The 14,756-nt window shown below is 37.5% G+C and overlaps 1 protein-coding gene across 15 annotated transcripts in view; it reads right to left on the minus strand.

Annotated features, from left to right (window-relative positions):
- ABCC9 (ATP binding cassette subfamily C member 9) overlaps positions 1–14,756 on the minus strand; it is a 79,135-nt gene that overhangs the window by 33,180 nt on the left and 31,199 nt on the right. For 11 of the 15 annotated variants that reach the window (XM_048053878.2, XM_067000665.1, XM_067000649.1 and 8 more), the window contains 7 exons: positions 12,012–12,120; positions 10,713–10,823; positions 9,706–9,778; positions 7,953–8,058; positions 3,747–3,785; positions 2,067–2,168; positions 484–568 (listed from right to left, as the gene is read on the minus strand). In XM_048053878.2, the coding sequence (XP_047909835.1) occupies positions 484–568; positions 2,067–2,168; positions 3,747–3,785; positions 7,953–8,058; positions 9,706–9,778; positions 10,713–10,823; positions 12,012–12,120 (625 nt within the window). The remainder of the gene's footprint in view (positions 1–483; positions 569–2,066; positions 2,169–3,746; positions 3,786–7,952; positions 8,059–9,705; positions 9,779–10,712; positions 10,824–12,011; positions 12,121–14,756) is intronic. The other 4 variants (XM_048053883.2, XM_048053887.2, XM_048053881.2 and 1 more) reach the window with 3 other exon arrangements.

A 14,756-nucleotide genomic window follows, 5' to 3' on the forward strand; every position in this document is an offset into this window, starting at 1 on the left:
TTTTACTGATTGCTACAGTTAGAATTTTATCCCATAATGAACAACAAACTCACTGAAATAATTCCAGTATGAATCTTTCCCAATTTTCTTAGGAAATTTGCACAAAATTAATCCCTTGAGGATCTCTGTTTTTCATTGTGTATCATAACATCCAGTGTAGTAATTCTATGGCATACAAAGAAACAACGTATGCATAGGGGCAAATTCTGATCGCTGAAACAAAATACATTATTTAGATTTGTATCTGTCTTGTGCCCTCCAGATTAGAGATCACATAACAATATTGTTTAGTGTCATAACACATATTCATTGTTATGACTGCCTAGAACGCTGCAGCAGCTAATGCAAAATAACTTCACTAAACCCTGGTGAATTACAATTATTTACCAGGCTGGCAACCCAAAGCAGATTAGATGAGTGACATCAGAAAGACTCTTCTTAATACATAGACTAAGAAAACATGAAAGCCTTGAGGTTATTTACCCTTTCTCCAATTTCTGTCTGATCACCAAATGGTAGTAAGTCAATGTCAGGCTGCAGAGAGCATGCATCCGTAACAGCTTTGTATCTGTAAAACCAATATGTTCATTGCAATTATTTAACCAGCCACACGCTTTATTAATGAAAAAAAATAATAATATATAGCTCAAATTCACAGCTAAGTTATCATGGCCCTGTGGTGCTTCGCAAATGATAATTGCAAAAATAAGTAAGGCAAACATTGTAAAAAATCATGTATTTATCAGAGATTTTCATGGGCAAGACTATTTTTTGAAGATTCTGTTACTTAAATTGCTTAGTACATTCTTCCCCGTCAGTGAGCAGTTTTGCTGGACTCTGGAGTATTTGAAGGCATTTTTCAATGAGTTATTCTTCTTCCCTTTTTAGGTGCCTCTTCATTTACTTCAGTGTGATATTTCAGGGCAAAGGATCCTTACAGTGCTTCTGATCCTGAGTCAGGAAACCTCTTGCAAAAACTTGAAATGTGTTGTGAGATTTCTAGGTCTGTGGGGCATCTCTGATGATCTGCTAATAAGCAACTGGGACCAGAAAATTTGAGTGATGTTAATTCAGTTTTGCCCTTTTGATATGAATGAATTTAGGCTGATGCACTAGCTGAAGAACCTGGTCCCTGGAAATGTAGGTGCTTATCTGAATTTTGAGATATTTGTTAACTTTTATTAAGTGGGAATAGAACCATACATCTTATCAAAGCACACACTGAGAGGAATGGGTTGTATTTTTTATAATTTAAAGTAAAGTGAGTATGACCTTTGAAACAACAGCAATTTATTTTACTTAAGTCATTTTTTCCACTGTATTTGTTAGCTGGCCTTTTTGGAAAGACGTAAGAAGCAAGTGCTGGACAGGCAGAACAGAAACTATGCACTTCAGCTTTCACACTCCCTTCTCCTGTATTTCTATAGGAAGAATTAAGGTTATTTCCTTGAGGCACCCCATCTGCATATGTTCATCGTTTTTGTAAAGTGGCTGCTCCAGAAACTTGATCACAGCATGATTAGGACATAAACTCAGTGGAAACTTGCCTACTATCTTTGTTTCCATAGTCCTCTGGCAACCTCAAGCTCCACTAAACAGAACAAAAATATGGCACTAGCATCCATAGATGGGATTCATCTCACCTGATTTTAGCTGCTTGAAAAATAGACATATGGCTTCCATTGTATTCCATGGAGAACCGCTGCCGCTGTGTGATTCCTCACATAAATTTTAGACATGCACTCAGGGTAGAGAGAGAGCCTCAAAAGGCTAATTTAAAGCAAAAACCTTCTTTTAAAATGGCTAAAGTCAGGTTAGCTAAATCCACACCAGGGTTCATGTGCATTGATATTTTTCAGAATCTGCAAGCTTCTGCCAGATGGAGAAGACAAAACCCCTTAAAGGAAGCAGTCAATTTTATTATTATTATTATTATTATTATTATTATTTTTATTTTTATTTTTATTTTTATTTTTATTTTTATTTTTATTTTTATTTTTATTTTTATTTTTATTTTTATTTTTATTTTTATTATTTTTATTTTTTGCAAGTGTTTTGATATTTACCTTTGTTTATTAAATGGGCTCCCAAATATAATGTTCTCCTCCACTGTTGCATTCAACAGCCATGGCTTCTGAGCTGCGTAAGCCACTGAATATCTGTTTCTACTGTAGATGAATAAAGAGCATTAGTAAAAAGCAACGCATCCGCATTATGAAATGTCTGAGAATCAGGGGGAAAAATGTTCATTCATAGAAAATGCAGAGAAACACATAGACAGAGCAATTGTTACTAAAGTGAAGGGAGGAACTTTAAATGAGATGCTTTTGTTAGAACAGCACGCACTCTCTCCCCTGGTGGCACAATCTATATTCTAGGTTGTACTCTATTCTACTATAAATGACTGGTACCTACCTCAATTTAGTAACTGTAATTTCAATCCAAAAGTAGATTATAAATATTCAGAATGATTAAATTATCACAAAAATGAGGGTTTTTTTTAATTATTTTTTTTTCTCCAACATTGAAACAGGTAGTAAAAAGGCACTGTTCAAATGTCATCACTATACTTGTCTCGCTGCTTTCTGAAGCCTCAAATTATTTTACCAGCCTGTGCACATGAAATATCTTTTTCTCAGGCAAAGTTTTTTTTCCTTTAAGTCTATTAGATGTTCAGTGAACAGACATGACGTGGGAGAAGAGGGCAATTCAATACAGATTTGGAAGGAATCATTACAGTATCCCAAGTACTTATTAAGCTTAATTTTAAATGTGTCTAAACACCTCATTAAATATGTACAATAAGGGTAAGAATATTCTTTACTTCTGGATGTTTTGTCTGTGTATTGTGGCAAAAATGTTCATATAATGCCAGGCCTTTTTCTGAGATGCCTGAGATGTGTGGGAAGCACTATTAATGGCTTGTAAATCTGAACACTTATCTTCCCTTTCCATTTCTTTGATTGCATTGTTTCAAACCAAGCATTCAAATTAGCTTTGAATGTAAGTATCTAGTATTTTTGAGAGAGAGGATGATAGGGTATGAGTAATAGCTGGTTAGAAGCAGTCAGTAGCACTCCCAAAATTTTAGCAGTTTTAGCAGTTTGATATCCACTAGTATGAAATATGTCCTCAGGACTGTCAGGTATCAAATAACGGTGTGGCTCCCAACCACAGCTATTGGTGCCACTACTTGTTTGTCATTTATGGTGTGCCTTTTTAGTTTAGCTTGCCCATCTTTTAAACCTGCAGGCTCCTTCATGGAAGCCAGGGCTGGAATCACTGGCTGACATGAGCTGGATCGCTCCGTTTGCACGCCGTGTGCCCTGCTCCATCATGCAGCAAGCAGCTGGGTTACCAACAGCATGAAACCTAGTGCCGATCAGAAAACATGCAAGCTCATAGGAGGGTACACGTGATGATGACTTGTATCTGGAGGTCCTGTCTTGCGAGTTACGGAACACACTAAATTCCCAGTGTTGTCAAATAGGAGCTGGGAGCACTTAACCTCTTTTAAGCAAGACGTGGGCCTTTCTGGGATGCTGGTCCTCAGACTGAGGTAGTGGTACAATGGTTGGGAAAGACTGGGATCCATTGGATTTAGAGCAATCTGTCAGTTAATTCTACAGTAAATAATTATTGACATAGTAAGGAAACACAGAGATGGCTGAAGGATATGAAGATGAAGTTTGAGGAAATTCTGAAAAAATTAGTGTATTATGATACACTAAAAACAGAAATAATACCTTCTGGATGCTTCAAAAGAAGGTTCAGTCTCATTTACACTGTAAGTTATGGTAAATGACATTTAGTAAGCAGGAAATAGAGAAAATAACATTTTACGTAAGTTTTATATACAGGAAAACTGTAGTTAAGTATATACTTTAAGAACTCAATATCAGCTTTTTTTTTTTGTCTGGTTAGGGTTTTTTTTTTTTTGCTCTTAAAGGGAAAATAAACATGGACCAATTAAAAGCGTATAACTTTTCTAAATACAACTGTTTTGTATCTATTGTGCATAGTGGCTAAACAGGCAATCTATGTTGTTAGAAAATTAATTAAAAATGAAAACTGCATTGTAAAACCTGTTAAAATGAAATTATTAACATTGCCTGTGAACATAAAAAATTGACAATCAATAAGTCAGCTTCTCTATACTGTTCCACCAATGACCTATGGAAGCTGGTAACTACCCTAATGTCAGGTTTCTTTGGAGCAAAGATAACCTTCGCAGATATGATTTCGCAAGGTTCAGGTGACACACTTTTACTGTTTAAACAGAACAGATTTTGAACCTGTTTGTAGCAGCGAGGCTGCATCAAGCTATGCATGGCACTGTGTAATGCCTAGACTTTTCTTGTCAGCCTCCACTTCTAAGGACCATATCCATGAAATGCACTTTGTAGAACACACAATGTCAGTAATGACAGTAATGATATTGCAGTGTTCTTTGTCCATGAATTAACTTATTAACGGTGCCAAGGCCATGGAATGCCATATAAAGGAGTTCTAGACCAGCAATGGTGCTTGCTGCCAGGAACAGCAATGCATCACTCTAAACTGCAAAACCTTAACAAGTAAGTTTATGTCAGGTAAATGGAAACAGACATTAGAAAGGACTAGGAAAATTATATTAATGTGTTATTTGCCTCACTTAACAAACAAACAAACAAACAACAACAAAGCAACCACCAACAAAAATCCCCAAAATCCTCCCTTCTCAAGTCTACAAATCCTCCAGATGAAGTCTTTTGCTGCTGAAACAGAAATGTCTGTTTGCCTGCTGAGATACCAGTAACTGCAGCTGCACTCAAAAGCAGAGGATCCAGATCTGGCAAAGGACAGAAAAATTCTAATAGCAGAGCCCTCATAGTGCCAGACTCACATATTGAGCATATTACCCAAGTGCTAGAACTGAGACATGCTGCTTTCTGTGCTGTGCATCAGCTCTCTAAGAACTTTGATAATTAATGCTTCCTTAAGTGCACAATCAGTGTGTTTTCTTCATGCACCAACTGCTGCAGAACATGTTAGATCAGAGGTGAATAATCCCTGCTGGTAATCTCAGAAGGGTCAGAGAGCCACAAACCGAGGCTCAGTTTGAACAGACACTGCTTCACCAGAGTTGGTCCTTTATCAGCAGAAGCTCACAGTCTTCTCTATGATGAAATTTACAAGAAATCAAAAGATGGACACTAGTGAGAGATTAGAAAGAGGTCAGAAATTAGGTCAAACCAAACAAAAAGGAAGAAAGCCTAATGCAAGTAACTCTTGAATTTCCCCTGTTTCTCACTTAGTACACAGCAGCCTGTTTGCACAGAAACCTGTTCGATGGATGTATACCAAGTGAAGGGCCTTCCACTTAGCTACTCTTCCCTGCTTGTCTGTCTGAGAAGATGGTTCTGACTCCTTGGCTTGATGTGGATGAGGAAAATATACATCTTTGCATATTCCCCACATCCATCCCAGTATACAATTAACGGTAACTCAGATCTGAAACAGGCTCAGCTGAATCACTGAATCTAGATAGACTCATTTTTCAGTGTTTAAGACATCTGTCTAGCTGATTGTTCACTGCGAAAACAAAACCACAGTTCCTTGCAAAGGTTTGCAATGCACCCGAGGCTTGTCTCATATAACTGGGAAGAACTGAGACCTGGCCCATAAGATTTGTTCTTGCCAAGATCTGTTATGCTCTTGCTTTCCCTAAGACACCAAAATGATGACAACCCTGGCAATAGCACATACAGCTCTCAATAGAGCCAACCACAACAGCAACAGGGCATTCAAGCCCCTTGATGGGCTTTCACAGTGATGTATTGCAGGATTATCCCATCACAACTATGGCTAAAGTCTGATCCATCATTACTTTACTGTGTTGTTACCCCTGAATTTGTTGGAGAATTCACCTAACCTGCGTATCATCCCTGGATCAGTAGCTATGTTAGTCATGCATATGGAATCACATGGAAAGCGATTCAAGAAAGTAAATAGGACCTTTATTGCTATTTTGTAAAGCATAGGATCCATTCAGTTAAATATCTGACGTATCCTTCTGTACTTATCTCTCTGTCAGGCACTCTGAAATTATCAGCAAAACATAACCGTGTTTGCATCAGCTATAGCAAAGAACCAAATTATACCTTGCAATGAAAACAGTCACTCAGTAAGGCCTGAGATGCTTGCAAAAACCTGAGTTACCTGTTTGGTTATGTACAGATTGCTGGTAAAGAGACAATATGGTTCTAATCCCTTAAACACTGTGAAAGTTCAACATTATTTCATAATATATTTCATAATCTGTAGCATCTTTCAAAGATTTCTCTATTTCTCTAATCTTTCTAAGATTTCATATCCTTCTCTAGGACTTGATTTGAGTCTTTCTCAAATATATCTTTGAAAACATTTGTGAGAATAATTTTTATGTATACTCTTCTGGCTCATCTTTTCTTAAACTACTTCAGAATAGAATCCACCTCATTGCGACCTCAATATTTTCATTATATATCTTGAAAAAATTAACCATGGCAAGTCACATATTTGTCCATCAAAACTTCATCTTGCATATGATTACACTAAAGTTAGTCTTGCCTTGGCTCCAACTGTACCTACTACTCCAGTGAGATCATACGTTTAGAATAGCAGAAAGTGAAATATGGCTAGGGAACAAAAAAATGCCATGCGTACTAACACAGGAAAAGCAAAAATATCCAGCTTGCAACATTGCTGTAAGAAAAAGATGACAAAGCAGGTTCCTATTCAATGGATAGGGCAAAAATAATATTGGTATCTGTGACAAAATTCAGCCTTTCTCCTCAAAAAGCTACTTAAGAAGATTTTGGATTGGTAGATTTAAGGAAACAGAACCGAGCTTTAGAACCAGAGAACAAGTCTTGGGGTTAGAGCACACCCCTTCCACAGTCTCTGTCCTGCCTACGCTGGAATAAAGGTTAGTGTCCCACTTAGTTTCCATAGGAAGTTTTCATTCATTGGATCTGAATCCATGTAGATCCAGAGGTCTGACCCCATCCGCAATCCCCTCCCCAATAACAGCTTCTTCAGAGTACTCACTCTTCAGTATTTGGCATCCTCAGTCTGCTTTCTGTAGACATAGGGGGAAGAATATGACTTTCACAGGTGAAGCTTGGGCAGATAGCAGGGAAGGGGGAAAACATTTCTCTCATGTTATTATTAAAGCTTTATTTATTTATTTTTTCTTCTGCTAGCAGCAACATCACTGAGTGGCGAAGACAGCCTTTCCCATATGCTGGTACTCCACATGTACCACTTCTCAAGTGAAGAAGCTCCAGCCTGTCATGCCTTCACTTGTGAACAGTTGCAGCATAATAATGCTGATTTAACAGTCTGGGTAGGAATCAGCATTGTTTTTCCTTTTACATTGGTTAGCTATCCCATCCGTTCAATGCTTCTTGAAGAATCTTGTTATTTGCACAACCTGAGTTGCAAATGCTATGCACAGTGTTACTAGACGACAAATGTCTCTGATGAAACACAACAGATATAAATTGAACCTCATTGTTCTTACCACGACAGGGAAATACATGTTATTTGCTGTAAGATTTTCTTCTAATATAATGAGTACTGTAAACCCAGAGCTGATTCCCACCACGGAAGGATATTTGATAATAGGAAGAGTATATTCTATTCTTTCTATTCCAGTAATTTCTTAGTGCTAATATATTAGATATTAATCACCATACTGGCCCATTTCCCTTCCTGAGGCACTCTGCTCTGCCTGCTATGAACTGTGAAAAAAACAGAAATGAAAATCCCTCATAAGCTTTCAGTTGATGCTTTTCAAAGAGGATCTGGGTGATGCACATGGGTAATTATTTAAGAAGCAGTATGAGACATGAAGTTTACATTTCTCACAAAAAAATCCAGCTACCTCCTTCCTGAATGAAAACAATTAATAGCTATATGATACATACTTGCTCCAGTGAACTTTTCCCTCCAGTGTCTGCATCTCTCCCAGTATAGCAAGGAGAAGTGATGACTTGCCACAGCCAACTTGACCCACAATCATTGTCATCTGACCTATGATAATAACAAAAAACACATTAAAAAGCAAACAAACAAACAAACAAAAAAACTACTCAAGTCCATGAGGCCCAACTAGATCCCATTCTACAGCACTTGAGATAGTTCGTTAAATTTGTTAGTATATGTTATGTAATTAGATAGCATTGCATCTGTTCAACTATGGAAATACACTTTAATGGATAGTACAAGTACACACCAAGTCCCATAAGCACAAGAATATTGCTTTGACATACATTATCATACATTGTATGAGAATGTATTATTTTGTGAAAATTATTTAGGGTCAAATGATAATTTGGCTGGGCAGTAATTATTCAGTCCATGATTCCATGAAAATTTGGGCCAATCACAGAAGTGTTTGCATCTGAAAGAAGATCCATTTTACTCTTTTCTCCTTTGCTGTACTCTTCCTCCTGCCTCCTCCTCCCCCCCCTCTTCCATCTGCAGTCCCACCCTATGGTGGTAATGGTGTTAGATCTTGCCACAAACTTATTGAAATCACAAAGTGTGTTATTTGTTGCTTTTGCCAAGTGAGCTTCTTGCCAGATAATGTGTTAACGGACTCATTCCTTCCAAAGTATGTAAGCTCTTAGAATGGCTGACCAAACTTGTGAACCTGTGGCCTTGGATTGTAAACTCCTTAGAGCAAAGACCTGCTCCTGGTGTTACATGTGGGACTGGACCAGCACAAAGGGATGTTCATTCATGTATAGGACACCTAATGCTACTGTGAAAAAGATTATATAGAATAAAGTACTCTAGGATTACTAACCAGCTATGTGACATCCAACATGTGTCAGCTTAAAGGAACAAACTATTTTGAAAGTAAACAGTAGGATATAATATATATATATTCATATATATGCATATATATAAAATCTTATTTAATAACATGAAATACCACCAGACCAGCATTAGGAATTTTATAGCATTCACTATTATCAAAGTAAAAAATAGCTTTTGCACTTGCTACATAGGTTTTCCAAAACAAATCAATGTTCTGTAAACCTGTGCATGTCCTAGCCAAAAGATGCTGTGGATGCAAGAAATGTAGAGGAGGCAGACCAGAAAACTACTTGAAAAAGAAATTCATTCAGGATTCCTCAAAAGACAAACTGCATGAAGGTCAAAGAATGCACTGAGATGAAAACAGCTGTGTACTGGGAGACTGTAACATTGAAGAATGAGAGGAGAAGTACAATATATGACTGCTGTGTCCCTGTGCACCAACTGGTGGCCACTGCTTAAACAAAATCCTGGACTAGATGGACCTGTGGTTTGAAGAAGTCTGGAGTTCTCTCTTTTTTTTTTTTCCTATTAAAAATAAAAAAATGTATTTTTCTGCAACCATCCTTTTTACATTTATTCTTAGTGTTGATGTTGTTCCTGTAACTATAAAAGTAATATAAACAATACAGGTGTATAAAAACTACATTTTTTTTTCTGTGTATATATAGTACTTTATATTGATGACAAAGTTCCATGCCCAATATAATTCATAACTTTGTGTATATTTTTAATCTTAATTTTTTCTTTTAAAAAACTAAATGTGTATTTTTGAGCCTTTCACAACATCAAGAAATGGAATTATTAGCAATCTGATATTACGTATTTCATTTTTAAGATGTGCATTTATCATACCTGTTGGGATTCTGATGTTTATATTGGACAACGTAGCTAAACCGCTTCCCCATGAAAAGTATCCATTGGTCACCTACAAAACAACTATCATGTCAGATACAGAAACATGAGGAGCAAAATCTAGAATGTCTAGTTTGTATTTAAAATATGTTACTAAAAAAACCTATGAGGAATGATGAGGTATTCTCACACAGACACATAAAAATGCAAGTTAGGTTAGAAAAGATTGTCAAACTCAGAAATGTTTGGGAATAAGAAAGGTTACGTACACAAATATATACACAGCATGAAAGGCAATAAAGTTGTGATCTTGAGCTGTACCGAACACTTTCATTCTGTCAAGTAAAAGATTAAACACTGAATATAATGATCACAAGATCTCACAGGTGACATTCTAAATACCATAGCTCATCAAGGAATGAGTAATTCTGCATATTGTGATATATGGCCTATTGTGAATGGATTCCCAAAGTACACATTAAATATCCTCAAGGTTCATGCTGGACATAAGAAAAATATTCCCCAGTAGAACCTGGCCTTTATGTGCATACCTCCTTTGGAGTTAACAGATCCATGAAACATTATTTGCAAAGAGAACAAGGACATTTGTGGTGAAAAGTTGTCCAAAATAACTTAAAATAATGTGGCAGAATAAACGACAAAAAATGACACAAAATTTTGATCCTGGTTCTAAGAGTGAAAAAGAAGTGCATGAAGGGAAACTCTAAAAAATCTGTATTAATTTCTGAAAATCAGATTATCTAGCTTTTGTTCCTTTAGACTCATGATGCCTCTTGTTTCCTGAAAAGACAGGGAAACACTGTAAATAGGTGGTCTGAAGACAATTCTTCACATTTTATTTTTGGATAAAGTGCTTATATTTTTATTTTTATTTTTTCTTGTTCTTGCAATGGACAATTTGCCTTTGGAAGAGGAACAGCAATTAGGTGCTTTCTAGTATTGTAGTACTTAGCAGGAGGACAGTATGTGTTGATTTTTTTAACCACCTTGATTGCGATGTCATCTGTTTCCACAGGACGTGTTTGCCTCCTTGATGGTTGTTCATAGCTTTCAAGCTGATACCTCAAGGGCTGCCTCCTGTTGATGGCCTTGGTGTGCTAAATAGTGAGGTGAAGAGAAGAGAAAAGTTGGAATTCTCAAGAAAGGAAAGCATTTGGTTCCGTAGAAAAAAGAAAGTCCATTCCCTTTCCTCTCACCATTCTTTGTCACAAGAAGAAAAGAGTGCTTTTCAATATGTGTGATAAAACACTATACTGTGTTGTATATATTGCAATGTTTTAAACATCCTTAAGTGAAGAACTGGAATTGATCTTTTTGATGTTGGTCTCCCATGCGTAACCATCCCAAATTGCAGCTCTGTCATCCTCCTCAAACTACTAGGTGCATCTGCCCTACCTGAGGTAGCTCCAAACAAAGCTGTGTCAGTAAAAGTCACTAACAGACACACAGAGTGACTTACAGACACGCAGAGTTACCAGCTTGGTTCTTGGAAGCAAAATAGATGCAACAGTGAAAAGCATATTATATTAACTTGTGCAGAATCCTCCACTAATGCATAATTGTGATTGTAGAACTAGCTTGTTTAGAACTACCTGGGGTATTTGTAAGCAGCACTGTATTGAGCTGAATAGGCATAGTAGGTAGACAAAAGAAACAAAATAAACACTGAAATAATTTTGGTTTTATTTCCTTTATTATAATTGTTAAGCCAGAAAAAAAAATGCTGTTTTGGGTTGGAAAGGTTAGTTCAGCTCAAAATAAAACTTATTTTGTGCTAATTCTTTCTGTTGCTTTCTTCGAGTTCTAGTCACATTTTAAATGATACCATCAGTTTGAAACAGTTGAATTAGCTAGCTTTAGAAAAATTTTGAAATGAAAAAATGTCTTTTCCTAAATCATCTTCCTTGTTGTCGTTGTCTTGGCTAGAACTATTCCTCGAATTTTACCCAAATTCGCTAGATTTTTAGCACTCCAGCAACAGCATTTTGGAATGAATTCCTATTTCACAAACTTCAGTGTTGTTTTTTTCCACTTCCAGCCCTGAATTTCCCAGAGCAGGGAGTTGCCCTACCTAAAAATGCCCAATGTACCATGGATTGTACTGTCAATGTACAGAACAATCCTTGTAAACACAGGAATTGCACCTGGGACAGTTATAAAACTGGTCAACAGTAACGTCAGGTAAGAAGCCAAAAAAACTGAACCCTATCAGCCAGGCCATTGGCCTTGTCCTGGGCTGTATGGGTTCTCTGCTTTGAAATTCAGTGTCATGAAAGAGAACTTACAAGTCCCGTGTGCTTCTTACAGGATTCATAAGCCACAGAGCTGTCCCCACCTCTCCAGCTGTCATCTCCAATCTCATCACTGAGGAGAAATTCATTCAGCTTCTGTACACTTAAACAAACAAACAAACAAACAAAACAAACCAACAACAACAACAAAACAACCACAGGACAGTGAGTTAAATAAGCCCAGGTTTCCACAGGTACTTTTCCAGCTATCTACAGTCCAGCCAGCAGGATACACCAAAAATATTTCAATAAAAGTTTGAGGGATATTTTCCTCTTCCTATCAACTGTCTGCAAGTTTTCACTTGCCATTGGGGCAATTTTCACCTATCAGGAGGACAGATGAAATAAATGCAGTGGTAGCTGGAAATGAAGAGGAGAGCTGAAGTCATGTGCTTGCTGCTAGAACCCTGTGAATATGGTTTCCATCTCAGCAGACTTCTCTCTTCTGTGCCTCTGCCATTTCTACACACAGTCAGGATGCATAAATGAGTCATTCACCTACCTCTGAAAATATCAGTGCAGTAGGTGCATCCTGAACACAGCTTTGGCATAAACTACATACTAACAGGACTCAACACCACACAAAACAACACAGCCATGACGAGCTTTGAAGAAATACAGAAAGAGTTCTCTATGCCTACTTCGTAAAACTGCTTCCTGGGAAATACACCACAAAGGTTCATTTAATTCTTCATCACAGAAGGGCTTGATCTTTCTTCTGTCCCACTTCCTGTAAGACTGCCATAATTACTTGGCTCCATCATTCCGAGGAAGGGATGAACATAAGCTCCCACCTGCCATGGTGAAGCTACAACACTTTGCAAAAACTAAGATCTAGGTGCAGGAGAAAGCAGGAGGATATATGCCTTTAGATCAATGATTTGAACATGAACCTGTAAATGGGAAAGCAGACCTGTTTCAAGACCTGTCTGAGCATTTTGTATGGAATAACCAGTAGCTGTTCAAGCTACAGAGGTAGTGGTTAGCAAGAATGTACTGCTATTGTCATTGTTTCCTCTTGCTGGTATACCTGTTCTTCAGATGTCTAACTCACATAACAGAATTTCAGACTTTCATAAGTATATCTGCATCAGGCAAAAATTTATCTTGTAGAAGATAAGAAACCTTGCTCCAATCATCTGCCTAATGAGACATCAAACATTACTTTGTGTTTGAAAGAGGACAGGTACCCTCAAAAGTTTTTGTATTACTAGAACTACTCTTTAAAATGAAATGGAGATTCTGACCAAACTATTAGTGTTTTAACCGTAACACAAATGAGTGCATACTTGTATACATATATTTAACTGACAGAAGGCATTCTTCATTCTTTACTTGGGGGATGTGATGCTCATGGGAGAAAGACGGTATCAAAGAAGATTGCCAAAGGATAAAGTTTGCTTTGGCAAATATATTTTTAAATAATGTCCCGAGGGATAGCCAGCAGTGCTAAGGAAAATGCCCACACCATTTTGATATCAAGGCTGTGTAAATATAGTACAAAGATGTATAGGCTAGGATGATTTATAAGGCAGACTTGATATTTTCCACTAGTCAGAAATCATTTTCAACCTAGGGAAAATCTCTCATGTGGCTCTGATGCTGCTTTGATAAAAATAAACACTGTTTGTTTAATTTGTTTTTGTTTTTTAGTGAGTGTGGTGCTGGTAAATTACAGCTGTGTAGCCTGAAGTCACACTGATTTTTATTTTAAGGAACTTCCAGGTGGGAAGGCTAGTTTGATCTTCATGTCCTGCTAGTGCTTGACCTCTGATATGTTACTGCCCATCAGATGTCAGTCTGTTCCTCTTCGGACAGCCTGGCAGTGTCTACATCTAGATAACTGCCCTATGACCATGATTCTTTCCATACAGACCACTGATGCAATAGCTGAAGATCTGAAATTTGAATTACTACCAACCAGCTTCCTTGAGATTAAGTGTTCTGTACCCCAGCACGAAGGAAGCTGTTTTGTCAGGTTACTTGCAGAAGTGTATGCCTGGCACACACATGCTTCTGATGAAGCAACACATTTTATGAGTTCCTTTTTCTTTTTTTTTTTTTTTTTTTTTAATTTTTCCACTTCGTGCCAGCTTCCTTGCTGTCCTGACATGAAGATCTCTTGCACTTGGAGACTAAACTCCCAAATTTCTGCCTTTCTCTGCTTCCTCTCCTTCACCTCTTTAATGTCATTCAGGGGAATGGCAGTAAAAAATCAGAATTTCCTCTATAAGAAAAGTTCTGTAGTGCTGTTGCTCTTGCATAATTAGTTCTTCGGTGCCTAATGTTCCTCCGATCACTCTTTTTCCAAAGAGAGTCCATGTTATCACTAGACAATGAGAGAGGATTATACTAAATTCTCACTTAACGCACAATGTATCCTTTGTGGAGGTCAAGTTCAGCCTGTTGCTCTTCCTTGCACCAGCAAGGCAAGCCTTGCTAGACAGCTGCAACCCAGCCTCTCTTATCATCCTCTGTGTTGGCTACAGCCCAGAAAAGTACTATGTGAGTGCGATGATAGGTGGCAACAATGTGAGAAGAGAAGCAACCTCAACACAAGAGAGACTGGCCTGGTTCTGAATCCAGACTTAGAAACTTAGTGAAGTTATAAAAAAGAACAGAAAACTTATTTGTCTCTGTATCATGCAGTGAAGAGAAACGGTTACTCTGTTTTCTCTCAGGTTTATAGACATTCTGAGTCCCACCTCTAAATCCTCTTCCAGGTGACCAGGTAGGAAC

This window comes from Anser cygnoides, chromosome 1, assembly GCF_040182565.1.
Source record: "Anser cygnoides isolate HZ-2024a breed goose chromosome 1, Taihu_goose_T2T_genome, whole genome shotgun sequence".
In the NCBI taxonomy this organism is placed as follows: Eukaryota; Metazoa; Chordata; class Aves; order Anseriformes; family Anatidae; genus Anser; species Anser cygnoides.